The sequence below is a fragment of the Sturnus vulgaris genome, chromosome Z (genome assembly GCF_052056855.1).
Source record: "Sturnus vulgaris isolate bStuVul1 chromosome Z, bStuVul1.hap1, whole genome shotgun sequence".
In the NCBI taxonomy this organism is placed as follows: Eukaryota; Metazoa; Chordata; class Aves; order Passeriformes; family Sturnidae; genus Sturnus; species Sturnus vulgaris.
In genome coordinates this window covers 57936091-57962099 of record NC_142283.1, presented here as the reverse complement: position 1 = coordinate 57962099, position 26009 = coordinate 57936091, and the positions used below count along the sequence as shown (strand labels likewise).

Genomic DNA, 26009 nt, shown 5'->3' with positions numbered 1-26009 from the left:
GCTAATTTAAGTTAGTCAAAAGAAAGTCTTCTCTATCTCATTGTTATGTATCTAACAACCAAACAATACCATGCTAATCAAAGTGATGGAAAAAATAATTGTCTATATACAGTCTCATAAATGGTGATCATCTGGTGTATTTTATCTTTTGAGCTTATTGTGTGGAACAAAGTATATTGTCAGTCTCAGATGAGAAAAGGTATAAATATCTTAGCAGAAATTAAGAGGAAAGTATTTATCTAAGGACATCACATTAGTTCTACACCAGAGATTACAAGTGTACAGAAAGGAAAACATGAATAACAGGTGATACAATTTCCAGCTGCTTAATATGAAGAGAGCCTGAACATTATCTTGGTTTCAAATGAATAGGTCCGGAAAAAAAATCCATAAAATATTTAACATATTGAAATTAATCACAATAGCTACAATAAGACAACTGATATACTACTGTCAGATAAAACCAGTACTCATTTGCCGTAAGTGAAAAAGAAAATATTTAAATGCAACAGAGAAGCAGCAGAGTTTTAAACTGTGCAAAATGTGAACAAAATGTTAATGTAGAAACATAGTAACTGTTTCAATTAGGCTAGGGAAAACACTGAACTTGTGGTGACAATCGTTTTGCTAAAAAAATTTGGAAAAAGTGGGTGATGACTAGAATCTAATGAAAACAGTCTACACAGAATGACGTACTTTTGACACGCTGTTACCTCAAGAAGCTGTTGTGACACCAAGCTGCTTCCTCTAATGACAGGACATCTCTCTCACTATCGTACTGAGCAAGCACGGTGTGAAACCAGAGGAGTCTGTGAAGACAGTCTAAAATAATACACTATCCTATTCTTCCTGTGACTGGAGAAGCAGGAAAATCATATGTAAGTGGAAGGAGATAATTTTCCAATTGCTAGGGAAGGGCTTCTAAAGGTAAAGACTTTGGCAGTGAAACTCAACAGTTAATGCAAAGCAAACTATCAAATAAAAACGTTGAGAAGAACCACAAAATACCATTACTGTGTAGAACGTTTTATGAGTAAGCTGGGATGCCTACAAGTGGGAAAGATCACTAATTAAACCGTAATCAAGCTCTTCTACAATCAGGCACAGAAACTAAACTGAACTAGCAAAACAGTTATATAGTATTTGAATGTGTCAAGAGAATTGAAACAGCAATAAAATTAGACCAATAATTTAATTTCAAATGTCTCTACCGTCATTAAAATTTAGCATTTTTTTAACAGCTTATTGAACCAACCTAAAGGAAATGGCTTGTATTTGATCCTGTACCACTCCTCCAACTTGTCTTCATTAAAAATCCTCCAATTCCAGCAACAGAAATTCCGTATACTGTGTAAAAAGTTAAATGCCTTTATATTACAGTTTCCATGTAACAAAATAATGAAAAAGATACAAACTATTTCTAAGAATATTCAGTTCAGTGAGTGTAGTGTTATTATGTACATTATTAACATTTGCAAAGTATGTTAACAATTTGTCTTTTGTTGACTATGTTAACAACATGGAAGAACTATTAAGACTGGAAAATGACAACAGTACGGGAAAGCTTGAAAAATAATTTATTTGCATACTGAGTTATTGTTTAATGCATGTAAGTTGTGTACCTATCCTCATAAATAAAACAAATTCTGATATCTTTGCTATCACAGATGCTCATGACAATGTGAGGTGCAAAGGAGTTACTAAGAGACACAATTGTCTACTTAGCCCAGAGCTCAAAAACTTAACAAAGGAATCAAAACATATAGTACAGACATAAAGGACTGTCTTACACCCTAATTGTCCTAAGTCAGTCTTCATGATATGCAAAAAAAAATTGAAATAAATGTTGCAAATAGCAATACTTTCCCAAGTGATCTTTTAATTATTATCTTCAAGATGGCTAAAACAAGGATCTAAATTAAATATATTTCTTAATTTCTGTAAAATATATAGAGCCTCCAATAACATTGCATCAAAATCTGATACATCATTTACTATACTGAGAGCCCAAAATAAACTTCCTATTTTCTCTCGATTAAAATATTTCAGAATTCCTTTATTTAAACCCTGCCATTATAACTTCAGCAAGAACAAAGCAAAATTGTAAAACCTAACTTGATTTACACATGTAGAGAATGGATAAAGCAATAGCTTCTGGAATCCTGTCATTACATAGGCTACATCAGAAGAAAACCAACATCATCCATCATTTCCATGACAAGGTCAAGGCGTTAATAGTTCTGTAAAAGCACTGAAAAGACAACAAACAATTACAAAGTTAATATGTCGTCCAGTTTTGACCACAAAGAATCACTCTTCAGAGTTTTGGCTAAAACCCTATGGTGTAGTACAGATCTCTATGTCCAAAAGTTACATGCCACTAAAGTTAGGACTATACCAAAAATACCAGAGAGAAGAAAAAGACAGAAAAAAACTTCCTTTCAAATATCCCGTGCTTTTAGTTTTCTTAGGATAATTTAACCCATAAGTGACCCATTATCAAAATCTACTGAAGTATGGAGCACTCACTGCAAGTGCAGGTGGAAAAATTTCTTCCTTAAAACCATTAAGATAATCACATCCATGTAGAAGATAGTGGTGAATAATATGAAACTTCTAGAACATTTCACAAGCATTCAACAGATCCTCAAAAGCCAGATATTAAATAATCCAGCTCTGTTATATCTTCAGTAAAAGGGCAATTCTGTAGTTCAAGACTTAAAAAACCCAATTTCAGTTACATCAAAAACTTTGCTGCACCATCACCTTACCATAATAAACAACCAAGCCAATCAAAAACCTCACCAGCCAAAACAAGCAACATGAATAAAATAAGCAAGCTGGATAAGTACGTTTTCCTAGTGAGAATGCTTCCAAGAAAAAAGGTTACTAATAAGCGTTCTTTGGCAGTAACTTTCTTCTGTATTGACATGGAATTCAGCCTAGCATTGTAAACAAGTCCTTATACCAAAGTCCTTAAACCAACAGGCAGCTACTATTCTACATCTCAAACAGGACAATTCACATTCACCTATTTGCAAAACCTTTTGGTTTATGTAAATGTAAAATATAAAATATACACCAAAGACACCATATATAAAATTATACACATACTGAATAAAAGTATAAGAAATCAAGTCTTTAAAAACAAACAGACAAACCAACTACAAAGTGGCATCACAAACCATAAAATAAAACCAACCAACCTAAGGAAAATTGTTTTGACAAGAGATGTGGAGAGCTGTTGCACTCTGCTATAAGTGAATGGGGATACTCTGTAAGAGAAATTCACTTGTACCAAAGACTATACTTCACAAGTATGCATGAAATAATTTATCTACTTCATTACTTTTTGCCAAGCACTGACCAGAACAAAAAAGCCGTGCAGACTGATCCAAGAGTAACTGTCATTCCCAACCTTTTAAATGCTTCCTTTGCACTGGAAATAACTACAGCTGGAAGCCACCTCAAAACAAAGCTTCTGGGTATTACTGAAACAATACCACATGTAATAAATAAGAGAGACTACATGAGACCTTCCCAATAAGGCCAGAACTCGTTGAAATAAGCATTTTTAATGGACAACATTTGGGTTTTACTTCAATTGCTAATTTAGATTGAACTCGTAGCCAGGTACTATACCTCTTATTCTACTCACTGCAGAGAAGTATATTCAGCCATGCTGGGCACATAATACATGCACTGTTTTATAACAAAACCCATCTAACCCACTTTGGTAAAGAAAATCATGTACCTGTAGTTCGGCCCTTTGAACAATAGGCTTCTCACAAATGTATTGCTTTATTTCTTAAATTTCTAAGACAATAACAAACATACATTCAACAAACTAGGAATATTCAACCCTTCTAGAGTATTCTCAACATTTCTGCTATTTCAAAGGTCACACTGCGAACTCCAGCAGTGATTTTTATTTCCTATTACTTGATTTATCCATTATTTGGATAATGAAGTTATCCCAAAGCTGTAACATTATATTAATCCTAAAATATCCTGAATTGGAAGGAACCCACAATGAGCATTGAAGTCTAGCTCCTGGTCTTGCATAGGACAATCCCAAGAATCTCACCATATGCCTGTGAGAATAAATATGTATACAAAGTATGCATATTGCATACTTCCAAGAAAGAAGTGCACCTATCTTCTGTAAATATTCATTTGGCAAGGAAACATTCTGGCTGACTGGATCAAATTTAGCAAACTCTTTAACTCTCATTTCCTGTGAAACCATGTTCCTCTGATAATGACTTAAGTATCAGTTGCTCTGAAGTCTCTCTCTCAGCAGGCAAATCTTCACCAAAGACATGTTCAAGGAAGCACATCAGACTGTCCTTCTAACTATCTGCTCAGTTCCTCTTAAGTCACATGGGGTTTGATTTTTACTAGAGGCGTGGTTTCTGAATAGCCCTGAGAAGACTACTGTCAATTCTAATCCTGTAGTGATTTACAGGAAAAGAACTGGCAGAAGGAACTGCACAACAGTGTTGTCAGCATTTAATACGTATACATTCAACACACATGGTGTTAGCCACATAGATTCCCAGCTAGAATGTTCGAAACTACAGTTTCACTATTCTCTCTCTCTCAAAATATAACACTAACAAGTTCCTTAGAAAAAAGAATCCTGCAATAAAGATGTAGTATTTTTACAAATGTAATAAGCCAGAGCACATGATAAATTAGTACTGAACAGAAAATTGAGCTAGAATTCATGAAAGTGAAAACTCCAGCACTCAAGCTGACATACATGAAATGAGACTACTTTTAAAATAGCAGCTGACTCAGCATTTTACAAAAACAGAGATCCATACAAGCACCTGGAATTAGCCCTGAAAAAACAACGTCCTAGAATTATATCTTCTGTATACTCATTGACTTTAAGATGTAACAAATTACAGACAAATCCATCCTTTTAAACTTCAGATAATTCACACTGAAAGTAAACAGTTAATAGACTGCTTCTGACAATGTTCAAAAATAAATGTGAAAATGTTTTGTGCCATTTACCAAACTGAATAATTCTTTGCTTATCTGAAGAGTGACACAAGTAAAACAAGCGGAATTCCCATTCCCTATCAATTTTCTGTAGGCAAGATGCAATGCAACTCTGTTCTAAATTCTGCTTTCAGTTTCTCTGTCAAAAAATCCTCATGCCTTTAGAACAACTAAGTTTATTTGAAGGGCAAAGAACCATGGTATCTTCTGCTTCTGTTCAGTACTTTAAAGGACCTTTACAAAGATTTATCTCAAGTCTTCAACTAGGTTTTCCTTGCACTTCTAGATTACTGAAAACAAAGGCTTTAGCAGTTTAACCCATAAAGAAAATAATGAAGGCACTGAAGACTTCTCAGTAAAAACTACACCAGAGGTAGTGTAGTTATCTGCAACCTGGCTTCTACAGACATGTTTAGTGCCAACAGATTCATATATGGTTTATTTTAAATTTTTTTACTTAGAAATAAAAGCCTAATAGAGTGATCCAGAGAGAGCAAAATTCTGTTAGAATAAAGTGTCAGAATCATTAATATTTCTGAGCCTATGTTGTTAGGCAATACGCTGTGGTGTAACAGAGCTCCTTAAAGATTCTCCTAAGGAAAATAGTCATAAATTTCAGAACAAACATAATGGTAAGGATGAACACACTAGAAAGTGATGGAGATTCTGTTTTAATAACATAAAATGAACCCTAAAATAGAAGTTTTGGCAGTGAAAAAAAAAAGATATATAAAAGGGGAGAAGAAAAAAATAAAGGTATTTATAGTTACCAATTGGCAGTGCTTATTATGACAAACATCCCAGGAGGTAAAACTCAATGCTCCCCACTTTTTCACTACAAGTAGTATATCAGCAATGCAGAACACTATCTGTTCTGCTGTTCACAAAAAGGTGATGACTTATTTCCACTTAAAACCGTAATCTGCAAACTTCTTGCAATCCCTAAGACACTAGAAGGGATACAGACCGAGTACAGGGGCACTTGCTATGAAAGAACAAACAGCAATGAGGCACAAAATAAAGGTTCAGTAGAAAAGGTATAGAAAAGGCTAGTGAGGAGCTAGTGCAACTGGATACCAGTATGATTTTCTACATTTACTATGCTTTGCTTTACATCCTAGATTGGTCTTGGCACAGGCAAACCTTATTCTTTTCAAACTATACAAAACTGGAAGACTGCTCTTCCAGAGCATACCTGCTAAACAACAATTGTTAATGTAGGTACCCTACATTGATCAAACTGCTGTACTCTGAAAAAACACCTTTCAAAAGGTGTGTAAGAAGAACTTCAAGTCCTCAGCACTAAATCTTTCCTTTAGAAATCTACTCTCACCACACCCCAAGCTTGCTGGTAAAGGTATGGCCTTATCTCATTAAGAGTAACAGACAGTATGCTACATTTTTATTAAACGGTCAGAACATTGGAAAGAGGAGGTAGTTTACATAAGGTATTCACAATTGCAATACAGCTTTTGGAAGAACATAAACTGGTGACACTGTATTGAAAAATAAGATACATTAGGAGGATGCGGCAGATGTCAACAAAAACCTATTACCTAGCACAGCCAATGCCTTCTATGAAAAGCTGAAAAGGCAAACCTTTTAGCAGTCAATATTTTTTCATTTAAAGTTTGTAAAACGCTAGCCACAATTAATAAACAAAACAAATACTCTCTCTAAAAAGGATGGATATGTTTATTGAACAACCTGAAAAAACTTCTACCCAACGCATTTTTAGTTTGTAACACTTGATTGATTCAATGTTCTGGAGGGGGGAAAAGAAAAACCAAGCTTCCTCTGTAACTAAGTGAATAGTTTCAGATCAAAAGCATGACAGGGAATATCGGTATACACGCCACTGCCACTGCTAAAAGGACTTGCTCAGACATGTCTCTTCAGCTCCTGCTCCTGAAAAGAAGTTCATTCAAAATTTGACTGGGCAAACACAACTGGCTTTACAGATAATGCCAACTAACTTCAAAAACATATTGCAGAGAAAAACGATAAATTATTCTCATACATATCAATACTTACAAAGCTTGATTGACAAATATAGTATATTGAAACTGACACTAAGGAGAAAAAAATGCACTTGGTTTCTTCCCAAATATGTAGTGAATCAAAGAACACTGGCTTTTGGCAATATTTTATATATTAGTAAGTTATCTAAAGTAGCATCCAGAGTAGACTTCTGTAAAAGTTTTTTCCTGTACATTGCAGTGATTATACCAATATTAAGATGTTTATGACTATTTTTTATTTCTAATAGTTAAGGAGAATGATGCTGCCTTTTGAATCATCCTCAGTTCTGCATTCATTGTAAATATCTCTATATCTGAGACTTTGAGCAGGTATGAATATTATTTAACTTTTAACTGCTATATATAGAGAATGCGTGTAAGTAGATGTATCAATGCTCTTTCAATAAAAAAAAAAAACGCTCAATGGAAACTTTCAAACAGCCTAGCACGGGAAAATTACACAATGATTTGTCATAAGGAAGAAGTCAGAGAAAACAGAATTGTGCAGCATTGCTCTTGCAACAATAACAGAAGCGTATATTCCCAACCCGAAATTTCCTCAACCTTTAACACACTTTTCCCCCGCTCAAGGAATCAGGAAAAAGAGATCTGAGAAACTCATCTGAGGTAGTACAAACCTTAAGTCTTTCCCAAACCACTATATCCGCTGTTCACAAACCGTTAAGTGACAGGTGCAATAGGGTGGATTTTTTTCCATTCTACGAACATACCTCTGCCCATAAATATCGACGAAAACACGTATATCAGACTAAGTCTGAAGAAAAAAGTCACCGTTTCGTTCCCTAAACTACGCAAGCAGTTTGATAAATTGAAGACAGGACACATGTAGTACCTGGCAGCCGAAGCCGAGCGCCGATCCATCACTCTGCCGGCCCTGCCCACCCCGCGCCTTTGGGCACCGCCGAGGAAGCAGAACCCGGACGGGTCCGGACGGCCAGCCCTCCCCTCTCGTTTCAGCCGGAGCCGGCAGCATATCCCGCCCCTTCCCGCCGCTCCACCATCTTTGTTTATGGAAAAGTTTGGCGATCACTCCCCTCAAGCTTTCCCCCTTCCCTCGAGTCCCGCAGCTTTGAGGCGAGGAAGAGAGACTACATCTTCTCGCCCTTGAAAGCAAGCAGAGCCAGAGAGACGTTTCGCCTCGCTAAAGATAAAGCAAATACCTCTGCACAAAAGACAAAGCAACCATTGCCCCGGGCAGCACCGTCGCCCTTGGTAGCGGAGTTCCTCTCACCCGGGGCCAGTGAAGCGAGACCCGCTGGGGCCGCCACGAGAACGACGAAACCAAGATGGCGGCCGTGCGCCACCGAAGTGAGACTACATCTCCCAGCACGTCCTGCGGCAAGCGCGAGGGATAATGGCGCCCGGACACAAGGTCGCGCAGGGCAGGACTACAACTCCCGCGGGGCGCCGCGGCGGGGCGGGGTGCTCGTGGATGGTGGCATAGAGCGCCCGCCTCACCTAAAATGGCGGCGGTGGCGGGAGCGCGCTGAGCGGGTGCCTGGCAGGCGGACGCGCGCTCGCCCCTCCTCCCCTCACTGTCCCGGTGTTGTGGCTCTGGCCGCGGGCGGGGTCTGCGGGGCCGCGGCGAGGGGATCCCGGGGCTGCGAGCCTGGTTGCCGGCCGGTCGCTGGCAGGGGCGGGCGGCGCTAAGTGGCGGCACCCGCTCGAGTAGAGCCGGGCGCTCCGGTCCCTTCGGCAGAAGAAGGCTGCTGTGGGCGGGGGCCGCTCCGGCCCTTTCCCAGCTCGGCGGTGGCTGCGGCTCCGATCTCCATGTCGGACAATCAGAGCTGGAATTCCTCCGGCTCCGAGGAGGACCCCGAGACCGAGCTCGGACTGCCTGTTGAGCTCTGCGGGGTGCTCAGCAAGGTAAGCCGTCTCTGCCCCATTCCTGCGCCCTGCCGCACCCCATCCTCCTCGCTGTCAACCTCGACCGCCCCGGGGGCTCGGGCCGAGGGGCCCGGCGGCGGGGGGGCCGGGCGGCTCCGCGGGCGGCGCTGGCACGGCCGGGGCACCGCCACCTGACGGCGGAGCCGCTGCCAGGCAGAGCCGCGGCGGCGCCAGGCGCCCCCTCCCTCAGCCCCGCCGCCCCCCGCGGCCGGGGGAAGCCTTTCCTCGAGCAGAGCCGCCGTCTCCGCCGCCCCCCGAGCCGCCGGCCGCACGCCGCGGGGCTCCGGCGGCCGCGCCGGGAGGGCGTCTCCCCCGCGCCTCGGGTCCGGCCGGAGCGGCGCCGGGCCTCGGTGTCGCGGCTGCCCGGGAGCTCCCGGAGGCATCTGCAGCCGGTCGTGTCGCCTCGGGAGCAGGCACGGCTTGGAGTGCAAGTATCAAAACACGGCAATGAAATACTCCTGCGGCAAGAGAAAACGGGAGGAGCGGAAGAGGCAAATGGCTATTTTAAAAAATGGCCCTTTTAAAAATAAACATAGTTATTTTCTCCTTTATCACTGAAAATAAGGTGACTTGCGAGCATGTGTCGGTTTATACTGGGAAATTTTATTCTCAGAAGTACTTTGGAGTAGATTATTGAATTACTTAGTTTTTATACGGATATTTTATTTTTTTTATTACAGAAAGTATATTCAGAATAGCGTTGAAATATCTGTAAGATTAAAGCATTATGTTTTGAATTTTTTTCCTGTCCTACGCGATAAGGCTAGGCACATGCCAACGTAGGAGGCACGGTATACAGAGATCTTACACTGCCCTGAATGCGCAGAAAACAGCCATAACTGAGTTCACACTGTTGTGAGGGACTTTGTGAACTCCTTCCAGCCTGAAAAAGTTTCTAACCCCAGAGACAGGAGGAACGGTCACGAGAAGAGAAGGATCTCTGCTTTCATTTTTAAGATCTTATCTAACAGTGGGTGGGGGAAAGATGGGATGAGTGTGAGATGGTGTTAGAGCAGTTACAGTGAGAGATTTTTGTTTGGTGTACTTTTGCTGTTTTGTTTGCATTTGTTCACAGCGAAGTTTTCCCTAGGTAAGATGCTTCTGTCATTAGGAGAGAAGTGGGATGTAATTAATTTTTGTGTTAGCAAACTAAATACAAAGTCTAGGTGCTGTTTCTCAGTGGTGTAGCAGGTGAAGCCATAGCTTCAGACATTCTAGTTGAGGTATGTGCTAACATTTTACTTTTCTGGATGATTATGCTGAGTGTAGCAGAGACTGTCTTTCCCATGAGAACTTGGAATTTAATCTGAATAGTCAAGTTTGGCGAAACCTGTCACAATGAATATGTTTGAGGGTTAAGGTTACCTTTTGTTAGTTGATACCTCAGTAATTATTGAGGTAAAATAATTAAAATAGAATGGTAGCATACTGAACTTTCTACTTAAGGAAATATCAATTTTTAATAACTTACTGTGTATAGTTCTAAAATCGTAGAAGTAGGCTGCAGTTCACTGTGTACATAGTAGTTTTATTAGTTCTGCCCTTCAGTAAAGAGAAAAGCTATGAAGGAAATGGAGTAGTTTGTAAGAGAAACTTGTTAGAAGTATATCCTGCTGGTCTTTTGAAAAGTTTTGAAACTCTAGGCTTTTTCCATTGTATTTCCTGCTAATGATTTTAAGGTGGATACAAAGAAAGAACTTCAATGGAAGAGGCTTTCAGGAAGCAGAAAATCTAGATGCTTGGAAAAGCACTGGTCTTTTCTCTCGCAAAACCTCGTGCCTACCCAAGTATACTTTAAGGAGCCTCTTAATTCACGAGACATTTGAATTGCAACAGCAAGCTTTGATTGCAACAGCAGATGCAAGATTCACTGCTATAAATGTTTCTTTTAACTTTTTCAGAGAAGGAAAGGTGCTTTTCCATGCTTTTTTTTCCCCCTGCAAGATAACTTTGGACTCTGCCTTTCACATCCTGGGAGGAGCTGGGAATGTGAGAGATAGGAAAAGAGGAAGGCAGGAAATAATACACCTCTATGACCGCTTGTGCTACCACTTCATGCACTAAGCACACTTGAGGCTTTCTTTAAGTAATGCTGTATTTAGCAATTAGATGTATTAAGAAGTGAGAAAGGGCTTTATATTTGAAGAGCAAATCAAGGTCTTGCTGACATTTGAAAATTGTTAAGAATTTCTCAGTTACAATTTTTTTCCTTAGACATGATCATCTTAGTACTAGTTAACATGTAATTATGGAATACGTGTTAACTAATGTATGTACTATGAAGTGGGAATGAGACTGTTAGTGGACTTTTCCCCCTCCTTTTTTAGATTACAAAATGATGAATGATGAATAGACTTAAATGTTAACCCGAGTTTTTCATAAAAGGAAAAATTTTTGCATTTGTCAAAATCAAAAAAATGCTTGCATGATAAGATTAGTTTCAATGGTCTTGTTTCTATTTTTGTCAAATTTGTAACAATTCCACTATGATGAATTAATAAGGATTACTGTATTGTCAGAATTATAGGATAGTCCTGATTTTTTTTATCAGTGTCAGATGATTCTATGAAATTCATGTGATTCTACCAAGTGCAGTCAGAAAGGTGTTGCAAGTATAAGAATAGTAGTCAGAACTTTTGGTCATTTCTTACTAGATCTCTCTAGAATTAATCCAGAATTTGTTCTTGGAATATTGGTTTTATTCAGTGTATGAATATGGAGTCCTTAGAAAAATCTGAATAGCAAAAAATATGATTGTGTGCTGTAACCAAGTATCTTCTTAGTGAAAGTATTTAGAATTAAAACCTAAAGCAGTATCTATGGGCAATATTAAATGAATAAAGCATGGAGTCCTCTAGGCAATACAATAATTATTTACTGTGCTGTGGGATAATGGCATGTTTGTATTTATATGAGGAGAACTTTATATAATATTTTATATTAAATAAATTATTCTGTGTTCTGCCTAAGTCTTTTGGCCTAGCTCCAGATTTTAAATCAGGTGCCTAAACTCACCGTAGTCATTAATGTTTGGGTTTTTTTTTCCCCCTACCCTGTTTTCCTCAGTTTATATTATCAGTATGTTTATTGCCTCTACTATAACTGGCCTTGGCAGTTCAGTTGAAGTCCAGGCATCTGTTGTCGTATTGACCCTTCAAAACAACTGCTTTTTTTGTTGCTTTTGGAGTTTGTAAAATTCTTCTAGGAGCTCTGAGCAGAAAAAAGTTCTCATTTGGGAAGAACTTGTAAAAATAAGTTGCCTTTCTCTTTGGCTGCTCAAAAGCCTAGAAAATATCCATCATTCTTCTTTTATTGTTGTCTTTCCATTGGCTGATCTCTGGAAAATTTTTTTACAGTGGACCAACTACATTCATGGGTGGCAGGATCGATGGGTAGTTCTGAAAAGCAGCACACTCAGTTATTACAAGTCTGAAGATGAAACAGAGTATGGCTGTAGAGGCTCTATCTGTCTGAGCAAGGCTGAGATTACAGTAAGTACAAATTTATTGTTGCCATCATTCATGTTTTGAGGTGCTATATATTTGTGTGTTGAAAGCAAACATGTAAAGTAGTTTTAATTATTTTAGGTCATCTGCTTATGACAGTGGCATCAGTCGAACACTGTGGAGCAGGGCAAGGAGTTTCTAATGCGAAAAAAATTCTTCTAATTTGTGGCTTTGGCAGGCAACTTTTCATTTCTTACATTGGAGGGTTTTGTGGGTGGATGGACTCTCTGCCTTTGAAGGCTGCAAGGTTTTTTTCATGGATCAGTATAAGACCCCAGACCAACTTCCCAGAGGAGGTACCCATCCTTCACAATCTTTGCTCTAGAAATAAGGTGGTGGTTTTGACTTTCTGAAGACAGCTCTGTAGGTTTCCAAAAGAAAATGTTCTTCTCTGTGCTTCTTTCTCTTAACAAGTTAGTGAGTTGCTGTTTTTGTTCAAATGCTAGAAGAAGATCTAGAATAGACTGGTAAGAATAAAGAGCCTATATATGAATGAGTAAAAGTGTTAGGAGAAGCAGCTGAGGGGGCTGGGGTTGCTTAGCCTGGTGAAGAGGAGGCTGAGGAGGGACCTTATTGCCCTCTACAAGTACCTGAAAGGAGGTTGTAGCAAGTTGTATTTCCAGGTTGGAAGTGGAAGGATGAGAGTAAATACCCTCAGGTTGTCTCAAGGGAGGTTTAGATTACACAGTAAAAATGCTTCATAGATGGGGCTGTAAAATATTAAAACAGGATGCCCAGAGTACTGGTGGAGTTACCATCCCTGCAAGTGTCAGAAAGAGTGTGGATCTGGCACTTGATGGCATGGTTTAATGGTAAACAGGGTGGTGCTGGTTAATGGCTGGACTTGATAACATTAGAGTTTTTTTCCCCAACCTTTATGACTCCATGAAATCTTAGGAAGATTAATTGGCCTTAGAAGATAAAGAAAAAAATCTGCTCTTTTGGCTTTCAGAATTCCAATACACATAATGACTAATGGTTGTCAAAAAGCATGCTGTAGTCTTTCTGCAATACCATTAAATAGTCTGTCCAGTTATATGATTTAGAGTAAAAATAGCTGGACTTTCACATAGCACACAAATTCCTGAAGTAGTAGTGTTAAATCTTAGCATGTATGTTCTTATTCCACCAAATACATGGAGTTTTTTCAATTATTAATTATTGATTCAATTAAGGACAAGGAAGGAGATGTATTCTTCCTTACTTATAAAGCCCTTACAAATAGAATTTTATTCAACACCTCTTGGTTTGGGAAAAAAACCAAAAGACTGGATTGATTATATCACCTGGATTTATTTTAGACAAAAGCTTGTGAAGAAAAGGAGTTTTTACATTTAGATGTCTGGTAAATATTGTAGCCATCTAAAAATTTAAGCAGATCATGTAATGTATTTAAACTATTTTTTTAAACTGTTCCCACTTCTAAAACTTCCTCAAGATGCGGCTTAATCAGGAATTTATTGTAGACAACAATCTCTAGGAGTTCTCACTGAGGTGTATCTATGGCAGTCTGTTGAGCCTATGATGAGAGTTTCCAAAAATCTCTGAAGAGGCAAGAGCTAAGCACGCCAACCAGGCAGAGACAGGAAGGTACTGGCAAGGATGTAGCCAAAGGGCATCTGCAGCCATGCTGTACGGCGCATCTGAGCAGCCTGAATTCCAGCTGTGGTGGTGGAGGGAGAGGTTATAGTGATACCGCCATTGCTGCTGGAATGTTTTGGTACGTGGCACTTTACAAAGGGAAACTGGCAAGCATGTATTCAGACTGGGATGTATGAAACACTGGAACTTCTGACAGATAACTTTTTTCTTTTTCTCTCTGACATCTGTTAGATCCAGTAACTTAGAGTTGAATTGAAGCATCTCTTTTTAAGTTCTTGAACTTCCTGAATACATGGAGAAAGAATTAAAAGCATAACAGTTCTAAAGGTTAATCGGATATTTTAGGTCAGTTTTTGTTCAGGCTTTTGCTTTCTGAATGGGATTTGACAGTTCAGTTGATAGATGGTATCCCTGAAAGTGAATAAGTTCCAGTTAGTTATATCTAGCTGCAATTAAAATTATTGTTGTGGTCATTGTAGAAGTTGAGGAATACTATTGGATCATTTCATGTATCTAGGATATAGAAATATACTTTGGAAACTGTCTTGTAATTATTCTTTGTTTTTCAGAGGTTATACTTTTAAGCCAGAGTTTTAGCATCAATGCTTCTGGTTTGATAGTTGTTTAGTACCAAATTGAATATTTTCTTTTTTTTTAATTTATGTTTTCAATCAAAAATAGCTTATGCTCAAAGATAAATGTTCAAGATGAGATGTTCTTCCTGAGGTACATAGTTGATCTTTACTTCTGTGTCTTTGTAATGTCTTCAGTAACAATAAGCTTTCCAGCATGTGTTTTAATGCATAGGAAAACACCAATAGCTGATAAAATAAGTGTTGAAATGATAATGTGTGAAAACTGTCAGTATCACTTTGCTGTCAGTGGAACTTACTGTTTACTGAATGACTTGTCATTAATTTGGTAAGGAGGGGATGTCAAGTTTCTTATTGGCATAATGTTCAGCTGCACCGTTTTGATGTAGTTAAGATCTTAATCTTTAGTATTTTTCAACAAACTTATTGTAAGTTCAGTTTCCCTTGATCTTACTGATCCAGAATCAGATGTATTAACTACTTCTATCTTAATCTGTTGTATTTCAGTAAAGTTTTCTGTAGTATGAGATGGTGTTCATGACTGTAATGTTCCTTTATAGGAAAGGGTACTGGATTTTCATAAAGCTTTCTTTTAGGCACTTGGATTAGGTACACATTTTTGAATCCAATGGGGAATGTAATGATTTTCCGTGCATAATTAATTTTTCTGTTACTATAGAATTACCACATTTTGCTAAAATATAAGCATGAATTTGGAAAGTTGCTGTTGCTGAGTAGTCTTACTGTACTTTCAGTGATGAAATCTAGTTTTAAGTTGTAGTATTAATTGAGACATGAATGTTATATGCAGAAGCCCACAGTTGCTTCTGCTCTTCTTTTATCATTTGTATTGCACTGGGTAGGGATTGATAGATAATTTTACAGGGGTATTTTGTAATCTCTTCCCTTTATTTGATGAAAGAATGCAAGTTAAATTCATGCTTATTAGCATAGCTTTTTTGAGTGTTTCAAGTGCAGAATTATATTGTCATATGTCCAGAACAGGTATGGCTGTGTGACAGTAGTCTTTCATTGAACTAAAAATATGGGATCTGGTTGGACTACTGAAAAGAGCTGATTTCTCCGGAATAGGGGAACAAAGGATGAATATTTATGGTATAGTGACTGGATTACATCAAATAATGAGCTAGCCATATGAATTAAGTTTGGGGAAGGATGATGAAAGTCAATATATGATGCTGACTGACTTGCTTTTGTCCACGTAAGACACCTCGAAGGTATTTAATTGGTTTATAACAGGTTGGAGGCTGAAACTGAAGATGAAAGTTCTGCTATGTGGTCAGTGGATGAGATGAAATTGTGCATATTATAAAAAGGTCATATATGGGCAAACTTAAGCTTTGTTGTATTAATCTAGTCTGAGCATACTAAATTACTGCTGCTGATGGTAGTCAGTGCCAGCTGGTCTTTATTAAGGATACCCTTCTTTATTTTAAAGCTTTGTAGTTCTTTCATTCTTGAAGTCAAATTTCCAGTGCGGGATTCTGTGTATGACGTTAAGAATGGATGTTCATGGCAGTCCTGTAAGTGTGGATCCCTGGGGCATGGTTTTGGTGTTGGAGGTTCTAGGATGTGTTATTAAAAGACCAAAAAGAAAATGCCCTGTAGATCTGGAAGTCCAGCTTTCAGGCAATCTCGTCCATAAGCTTGAACTGTCTTTGCTTTGACTGCTATGTCTGTTCCTATAGTGCCATCACCACTGTTGTACAGAGTGACTTGCACTGATTCATGTAGTCACAGCATGATGGTAAATCAAGAAAAATATGGTATGCTGTATGGTATTGTTTCAGGCAGTCTAAGAGGAAGGCCAACACTAATATAATCATGGCAGGAATTTATGTTAATAGATTTTCAAATCTCTTTATAGAATTCTAAATAGCCAAGTGCTTATGTGATGAATTCTAGGGGGTTTTGCCTGGTCAGTCTCTATTAAGAGAGACTGACATGTTTGTATCCAGTAATCAACCACTAAAAGTAAAAAAAGTCCACTTTTAAAAGATATGGATAGTTGAACAGCCGCCTTTCCTCACTCTAGTAGTATATTCTTGTTTTATTTATAGAGTGATAACTGACCACTGTTGGGCACTTGTGAGAAGTACAGATTGACATATTAAAAAATAGATTGGCAAATTAACAGAAAATGCTTTATGTGTTCATCAACTAAAACACATGCAGAACTTTCCTATGAGTTTTTTCACGGAAATGTCAAACCCTACAAATCTAAGTTCTGTAATAAAGACTGTATTTTTGGTTAAAGGGGAAGTCAGTGCTAGAGAAATGTTCTTAGTAGCATGAAGAACCGTATCTTGCAAAACAGACTTTCAAAAATTCCTCTTGACATTAACAGTATATTGATGTGTTTCCTTTACTCTCTATGCAGAGTGAAATCTAACATTCTTTTGAGCTCAGTGGATTTGGTACTGTATAGAAGTGTTATAGAAGAAATAAAGGTTGGATTTACTTTTTTTCTACTGCATCAAAATCAATCTTGCTAACATACTTGCTTATGATAAAAGAATGTTGTAATTGCACTTTGTATCTACTGTTAGGTTTCCTTGAGTTTGTTGCTAGTTAAGTTGAATGGGAACTAAAACTAAGGTTTTAGTTTCTGGAAGTTTTTATTTTAAAAGCTAAGCCATAAGTCCATGCCCTGGGCAGAAACGCTAGCAGTAAATTTGTAGTATAGTACTTGCTAATTGCTTGGGAAAATATCGTTTCCAACTGTCTGAGGCTGGAAAACAATCTGGTGTAGCATGACGTGATGGGCATTTAATTGAATAATTAATTTTCTGTAATTTGATAAAGTGCCTTCTCAGCCTTAGTTGCTACTAAAAAAATTATATGAGTAAACTCAGACTTATAATACAAGCCCTAACTAGGTCAGGGTTTATTTAAGATGTGTCAATCAGTACTGTAGGCTTTGGTGTGTGTCTCAATCAGGTAGTTAAATCTAGACTAGTGGGAGATTTTTGGCTAAATGGGAAATGGATATTCTAAGTAGAGGCGAATGTGGTTAGAAATACTTACTCATATGTGAAAGGCCTGAGGTGATATTTGCCAGAGAGGAAAATGCCAAAGAGCAACAGGATAGGGAGGAAAGGAAACAAAGGTAATGCCTGGGAGATAATGACACTGGCTGCTGCTGGTGTGGCATGTGGAAGTTGCTTGAAATTCAAGATTCTCTTGGACAATTGATTTTTGCATTCACATCCTCTGTACAAATTTGTGTACGCCTCTGAGTTATCTGAAGCAGCCGTTGATGGGTTGATGTGAAGTGAAAGTGTTTGTAAATATCGAAGTTCTGTAAAGTGTTAATATCCTTCAAGTAAAAATAACTGTCAAGCAAAGAAATAGTTATTTGACATGGTAGAGAAATGGATGATTTCTTCTGTAGTATGTATTAGAGAAATTAAGTCAGAAATGGAAAAATGCACTCCAGAACAGCTCAGTGAGGCTGGTCTTTGTACTATGATGCAGGTTCTAAAATGATTAAAATGTAAAAAAAAAATCTACAATGTACATTAACCAAATATTTTATCATTACTTAATATTGCTGAAGAATTAGTCTTTAGTACTTGACTAATCATGTGTTACTGCACTCTTGAAATTAGGGTTTTAATCCAGCAGTGTTTCTATCGTTTTATTATCAATGAGAATATAACTCCCCAACATGACTTCTTAATTAAGATAATTAAATTCTAATACTGTTCACTACTTGACATACACGTCAGGGTCATAATTCATGTCTGTGGAGCAGTATGTCAGAGCAGTTTCATGCTGTAGAGTATTTCTTACAGGTGTATACCATATCTTAAATAATTTCAGTGTTTTAGGTATTAAAGCTATGATCCTATAGCTCAGCAAATTTTTCTCTGCTGCATGCAATCCTTATTCTTGCTCAATATGAATTTCTATGCATTTTCATAAGATTGATTTATAGTTTATTTCTTGTTCATGAGTATGATTGGTTCACATGTCACCCTCTCCAGGGTGTAGTGTTGCTCAACAGTCCTCCTAGGCAACTTACTGTTGATTATCTGATGTGTCTTGTGATAGCTATTAATGACATTTTCAGCAGCTCTATTAAAGATTAGTACAATATTAGACCTCACTTTTGGATATGCATTCATAAAATACTAAGTCAAAAGTCAGAATACTTTTCATCAACTAATGGCAGCCAGCCATCTCTTTTTTGATGCTTCCTGAAGTCACTTGCTTAACCATACTTTCTGTTCATACATTCAAAATAGTTTGTCATAGATGACTGCTTGAGTGTTGTTTTCTTTTTCTCCCAATTCATCTTCTTGCCTCCTCCTTTAGGCATATGCTTTAGTTGCTATTTTCCCATGTTCTTGTTGAATTCTAGTTAGGGTGAATTCAGTCAAATATTGTGGCCAACCACTATTTAAATCTGCTTGAGGTGCCTTTCCTCTCCGCTGAAGTCCATAATTCCTTAGTTTACAGGACTAGTTGGAACAGAATTTACTATCCCAGGTCTCCAGGTACTTAACTGAGGTTCTATTGTAATTGGTGTCTAATATAAACTTAATAAAGCTTTTTAAGTTGCTGTCTTTTAAGGACAAGCGTTGCTCTTTCTTAAGTTCTCTTTTTCAGGTCTTTCAAAACTAATTATGTGTGCGTATGTAGATCTATATGTATATATCTTTTATCTATATATAAAAGGATTAGAAGTAGCTGTGATGGCAGAGTTTAGACTGACTATTCTGTTCAATTTTAAACTTTAGAATAAAAGCTTTTAGACTAACATTCATTAGCAACATGCCCTCTCCTTTTAATTAGTTCTTACATAGTGTTAATTATTGCTATACATTAGTTATTGCACAGTAACCATTATCATTTTGCATTCAAAGCAGTCACATCTGACTTGCATCCTTAATTATCTGTAACTATACATTACCATGGAGCCAGTACCATATTTCTAGCCTGATATCTTTGTTTTTGATGGTCCTAGTTGGTGAGGTGAAGGTAGCCTAATTGAAGAACTCTTCAGTCAGAGATGGGGAGGGTTGGATGACAGGACAGGTATAGAATTGAGGTATGCATCTTTTGCCAAAACACACGCACAGGCCCAGATTAGGATCTTTTGTAAGCATCTTTTGATATATGATTAAAGCACCTCATGCTGGACTGCATGTGGTGTGATGCTGGAGAGGTGTTCCTTTCCCAGGCTGCAGCCTTGTTGCTTCCTTGCCCGTTGCTCAGCTGTTTGCATTTTTTCTTTGGAGTAGCCACTGCTACCAAGAGCAAAAACAGCCTTCCCAGCTGTGGAGGTTGCATGTTTTCACTGACCAGTATTTGACCATTAAGGTTCTAGGGCCGTGGTTTTTCATCTATGCCCATAGTTTCAAGATCTTTGATATCTCATGCTTATATTTTGTCATAACAAAGAGACACCTGGTTCCAAGGTCCAGTTCATAGAGCCAGTTTTCATAACAAGTTAATGAGATCAGCTGAGAACTGGGAATTTGATAGTTAGCGTAAGTCCTGTTGCTAATAATGTTAATACTGCATTTATAGCAATGCTTATACAGTTGTACTGTGTTAAGTTGTTTATGTTTGGATTCAAACCAAGCTAATCTTAAGTCTTAGTGTGGTGCTTGGACAGGTACATTAGACCTCTGTTCTAGCTGGAATGACATTGATTTCCTAGAGCCAGAATTTCCGTTCCAATCACCATGAATCTAAGTCCAGAATGTTCTCTGTGTGTCAGCTCAGTATAGTGCTGTGAAGCATGGCTTTTCTCTTAGGGTAGAGTACCTTCTCTGGATATTCACTCATGATTTTCTTGTAAAATCCCTATTGTTCTGTTGCCACTGGTGTATGTGAGAGTGTTGTGCCACCCTGCAGTCCATTGTGTGAGGTACAACTAAATTAATCAATATACAGTGGATGCAGGAAAGGCTGTGGATGTTGTCTATTTGGACTCCAGCAAGGCCTCTGACACTGTCTCCCACAGCACACTCCTGGAAAAGCTGCAGCTCAGAGCTTGGACAGGAGCACTCTGTGCTGGGGTGAGAACTGGCTGGATGGCCAGGCCCAGAGGGTAATGGTGAAAGGTGCTGCATCCAGCTGGGGATCATCACCAGAGGTGTCCCTCAGGGGTCTGTGCTGGGGCCAGTTCTGTTCAATATTTTTATTGATGACATGGATGAGGGTATTGAGTCTTTCATCAGTAAATTTGAAGACGACACTAAGCTGGGAGCATCTCTTGGAAGGTAGGAGGGCTCTGCAGAGAGACCTGGAATGGTTGGATGGATGGGCAGAGTCCAATGGGATGAAGTTTAACAAGTCCAAGTGCTGAGTCCTGCATTTTGGCCACAATAACCCCCTGCAGCGTTACAGGCTGGGGCTGGTGTGGCTGGACAGTGCCCAGGCAGAAAGGGACCTGGGGGTGCTGGCCCACAGCCAGCTGAACATGAGCCAGCAGTGTGTCCTGGTGGCCAAGAAGGCCACTGGCATCCTGGCCTGTGTCAGGAGCAGTGTGGCCAGCAGGAGCAGGGAGATCATTCTTCCCCTGTACTCAGCACTGGTGAGGTCACACCCTGAGTGCTGTGTCCAGTTCTGGCCCCTCAGTTTAGGAAGGACCTTGAGACACTTGAGTGTGTCCAGAGGAGGCAACGAGGCTGGTGAGGGGTTTGGAACACAAGCCCTGTGAGGAGCAGCTGAGGGAGCTGGGGTTGTTTAGCCTGGAGAAAAGGAGACTCAGAGGTGACCTTATCACTCTTTACAACTCCCTGAAAGGTGGCTGTAGCCATGGTGGGGGTTGGTCTCTTTCTCAGGCAGCAACTGACAGAAACACAGTCTTAAGCTGTGCCAAGGGAAAAATAGGTGGGATATTAGGAAAAAGTTCTTTATGGAAAGAGTGATAAAGCACTAGAATGGTCTGCCTTGGGAGGTGGTGGAGTCACCATCCCTTGATGTGTTTAAGAAATGACTGGATGTGGCACTGGGTGCCATGGTTTAGTTGAGGTGTTGGGGCATGGGTTGCACTCAATGACCTTGGAGGTCTCTTCCAACCTGGTGATTCTGTGATTCTCTGTGAGGAGATTCCAGGTTGTCCTGCAGAGAATTGTCAGCTTCAGCAGACACAGTACAGGGCACAGCTGAGCCCCACAGCCACTGTGTGACGTCTCAAGGTAAACAGAGTTAAATGGCAAAAATGCTGCTCAGCATGTGTGAGAAAGAGAGGAGCAAGGAAAAGGCGTGAGAAACAATGTCTGGGCTGGAAGAGCTGCTAGAGCCACAGAGCAAGATCCCCTGCAACCTATAGAGGAGAGCATTGTGCAGGCATTTTTGGTGTAACCTGTGCAGAGAATCACACCAGGCCAGATAACCACACTGCAACCTGTTTAGAGCCCAACTGTGGCAGCTGGATATGTCTCGACAGAGGCTGCAGCCTTGAAAGAGCCCATGCTGTAACAGGTTTACCCTGAAGAATTGCAGTGATGAATGCTATCCTTGCTGGAGCATGTGAAAGCATGAGGAAGGAGTGGCAGAATTAAAATGGTAGACCATAGCCCTCATTCCAAATCCCCCTGTGCCTCTCTTGTTTCTCACCATCCAACTCTACTTTGCAATAAATTCAGTTTTCTCCAAGTCAAATCTGTTTGCCTATGCTGGCAGTAGGTAGGTGATGTCTTTGTCTTTATCTTGACCCATGAGCGTTTCAGTGACTCTGGAGAGAAATACACTAACTTGAAGGATACTACTATTTAGAAATACACTAACTTGAAGGATACTGCTATTAAAGGTACAAATGACAATGTTTTCACTGGTCTTGTCTGGTAAAGTCCTAACCATGCATAATATTATTTGGTAAAACACATATTGTGATTCAGCTGATAGAATAATCAATGGAAAAATCCTAAGTATTATTCATCATGTAGAGTGCAACTTTAAAGTCATGTCAGTGGTACTTCATTTCACTACCTTTCTGTTCACAGTTTTTTCAAAAGTTAGTATGTTTTTAGCCATTTTACATTTTGGAAGCAGGGGACAATTTCTTCACAGTTTGGATCTCTCATGAATTAAATGCTTTTTGAAAAAAATGCTCTCATGAATTAAATACTTTCTTTTATTTTAAGACATGCACTTTCTCAGACTTGTCTGAGATTTTTCATTTGCTTTTTTCTAGTTAAATAATCACAGCCTTTGCCAGTTCTAAGCTGGTTTTTTATGGTAGCTGAAATACAGCTTTCCTGTGTGCTTTAGAACTAATTCCTTCAGTCACACAGCACAAATCTTAAAGTAAACTTTTTATTTTTGGGGTTTTGGTGGCACCTCAATGTAAGGACATGTAGAATGTGTTCAAATAATTTTTTTTTCTGATATCAAATAAGTTATTTTATTCCTTTATCCTCATAGTCCAAGTATGCACTTTGGTGTTAGCCTCAGTTCCCAGTAACTGCAGTGTTTTTTCCTGCTTTGATGCACATTGGTTACTGAGACTCATGAAGTGATTTTCTTGTTTTCTTTGTTTAATATTGTTACCTACTACACTGCATTGCTTTCCCTTTTTCTCTTCCATCAGGTTAACTGATTTTTAAGGTGCTCGTTATTATATTTCAATAGCTCATCATATATTGTGCCTTCTCTTTTGTTAATATAGGATACTGGTTTTCCATTGCATCCTAAATTGTCACGTGCACATCTCTCTGTTTGTTCAGTTTACTGCCTTTTGTTGTGAATTTTCCTTGCTTATGGGTGAATACAATTCTCTCTTGAACTTCTGTCTGTTTCAAAAGTAATACCATGTTACAGATACAATTTATTTTATTCTGATCATTGCTTATCTGTCCTTTCTTGTCCTATCCATATTATCCTGGACTGATCTTTTGCCTTTCTGTTGAAAAACTGAAAGGGTAGAGGTGATTTTGGCATTTGAGTGAATACATCCAGGTCCAGAACCTCTTGAATTATCTGTGAAAACAAATATGCAATTTGTAGGTTGGTGGTAACTGCTCTGAACATGTGGGGTTTTTTGTGGAGGAAGTGGTAGTTTGTTCAGGTACTCTGTAACTGGATGGTTTCAGGAAGTTGAAGAACAGTGCAAAAAGGATGCTTTTTCTTGAATTCCATGGGAATGGTAAAAAACTAACTAGTAAATAAACTATACCTTGCATGGTAGGACAGTGGCACTGTTCACATGGGAAAAGGTCTGTGTTCAGCTCTATTAAGCTGGAAACATTGTTTATGAATAGTTATAGTCTGGCTTGTATCTCATTTTCCAGGGTATAACTTTTCATGTCTACTTTTATCAGAGGAATTTAAGTTGAAACTGGTGAAGTTTGCTATCTTAAAAAGATTTACAGGCCTATTAACATAAAGATTCTTGCAGATAGACAACAGAGTTACCAAGTGCTGTTTCAGTATTTCCTCAGCAGATGAAGCAAAGGGCAGAATGCACCAAGTTGTATTCCAAGTGGAAAAGAAGCGATTCCAGGGTGGTTGCTTCCTATACACATGCTACATTGCAAAAAAAAAAACCGAACTGCAGACAGGAGTTACAGCATTTGCATCAACGAAATATATGCAAAATGCATGTCAGTTTTACTTGATAAGGCTTTTTCGTTTCTTAAAAGCTGAGTATTAGCATTTTTAATAGCTTTAGGTACTCTGATATAAGGCATATGTGTGTAGGCCACCTTTTAAAGAAAAAAATTAGGTTTGATTACCGAAACTTGAATTTTTCTTAAATTTCAGTTAAGTAACTTCTGATTGACACCATACTCAAACCCACTCAGAAAAAAAGAATGTGAAGTTCTCTTAACTTGCTGTGAATTGCACTAAGAGAAGCAAAGGGGGAACATCAGGTTTCATGGTCTAGCTTAGGCTAGATGACTAGAAGAGTGACAGAAGCACAGTTTAATAATTGTAATATGCAGACTTGAATTGTATCTGCTATGAACCACCCTGGCTTTCCTCTATAAGGAAAGGACAAAATGCCATTGCCACCGTTTGGAGTAGTGAGATATAGATGAAGGAGAAGTTTCTTCATTCAAGATTTTGTTTTGGTGGTTTTTTTTCCTCACATGGAGTACTTGTTCATGAAGGTTATGAAGTATATAAAAACACTTAATCTTTCCTGTGTGATTTGTCTTAAGCACCTGAAGCAGTATTTTTCATGCAGATACTGCTCTGAAGCTTCTTTTATGAATAACTCAGGCTTGACAGCTGTATAGCAGGAAGGATTTTGTGGCAATGCAATCAGCTATGACTCACGAGACCTGAGCTGGCTACTGACTTCCTCAGTAACTGTAGCCAAGTGAGTGTTTATTCATGTAAACTGTTCCTGCTTAGAAATGTTTCAAATTTAAGAGCTAGTATCCATTGGTTTTGAAAATATCTAGGTTGGAATTGCCTTTGCTTCTGCAGGATTCTCTACAGGTGCCTTGGAAAAAAAAGCTTAGGAGTCATACAGAAAGGGTGCTTGTGGATGCTGGAGGTGTATTTTTTGCAGCATGTTCTTGAATGGAATTATGAAATAGCTGTGGGGATTTTTTGTTAGTTTTGGTGGTTTTTTTTTAGTGTGGGCTCTCAAAGGAGCCTTTGGCATACACAAAGGTTACCTCTGCCACAGACACTTAAGTCTGTGGAACTCAGCTTTGAAAATGCTGTAAATGTTTTCAGAGTCCCCTATTCAAAGTGTCTTGATCTGGGTTTTATTCCCCAGTGTCCTTTCAGTTTATGTATGTTGCTTGAGACTGCTGGGAGCTGGGAAAAAGCAGCTAAAGTTCTCCAGGGTGCTTTAAAGCCTGAGGATAGATAGTGAACTCCTACTTGCTTCCTGCTTCCCTGCATAACTAAAACATTCCTTTTTCTTGCCTTATCTTGGTTGTGGAAGGTCATTAGGACATATCCTGGCCTTAGCACATATCCTTAGCTTGTTACAGATGAAAATCCCTATTTATCCTTCAAGGTCATGTCATGTGACTGGCTAAGAACTGTACAAGTTTATAACAGCTTCTGAGTGTAAAGCTGAAAGGCAACATTAGTCTAGAAACAGTGAACCTCGAAAAGAAATAAGAAAAATCTAAATTAAATGACTTGCAGTCTACAGGAAAAAAGTAAAGAGAAATGAAAAACTTCCAGGAAGCATAAAGGAGTCAAACTAGTCTGATGAGAAAGTTAGAAGAATAAAGGACAGGTCTGAGAAGTTCTGAATAACACTTTGTGCTCCTTGCTAAATGCATCTACAGAAAACAATAAAAACACAGCCAGATGTAAACCGAGGAAGTTTTTCTGTAGCTTGGGCGGAGAAGAATGTAACGGATGCTTCCAAAAAGTTATGTACAGAAGTCTGCCAAGTTATCAGTGAAAATGAA

The 26009-nt window shown here is 38.8% G+C and overlaps 2 protein-coding genes across 7 annotated transcripts in view; one reads left to right on the top strand and one right to left on the bottom strand.

Moving 5' to 3' along the window:
- Positions 1-8353, bottom strand: part of POLK (DNA polymerase kappa) — a 33631-nt gene extending 25278 nt beyond the window's left edge. For 2 of the 5 annotated variants that reach the window (XM_088156568.1, XM_088156571.1), the window contains exon 1: positions 8216-8353. The gene's annotated coding sequence lies outside the window, so the exon portion shown is untranslated. Of the gene's footprint in view, positions 1-1255; positions 1348-2115; positions 2207-7887; positions 8026-8215 lie in introns of those variants that run through there. The other 3 variants (XM_088156567.1, XM_088156570.1, XM_088156569.1) reach the window with 2 other exon arrangements.
- A 277-nt stretch (positions 8354-8630) lies between these two features.
- Positions 8631-26009, top strand: part of CERT1 (ceramide transporter 1) — a 75489-nt gene continuing 58110 nt past the window's right edge. For both annotated transcript variants that reach the window (XM_014887624.2, XM_014887544.2), the window contains exons 1-2: positions 8631-8921; positions 12299-12433. In XM_014887624.2, the coding sequence (XP_014743110.1) occupies positions 8826-8921; positions 12299-12433 (231 nt within the window). In that variant the 5' untranslated portion in view covers positions 8631-8825. The remainder of the gene's footprint in view (positions 8922-12298; positions 12434-26009) is intronic.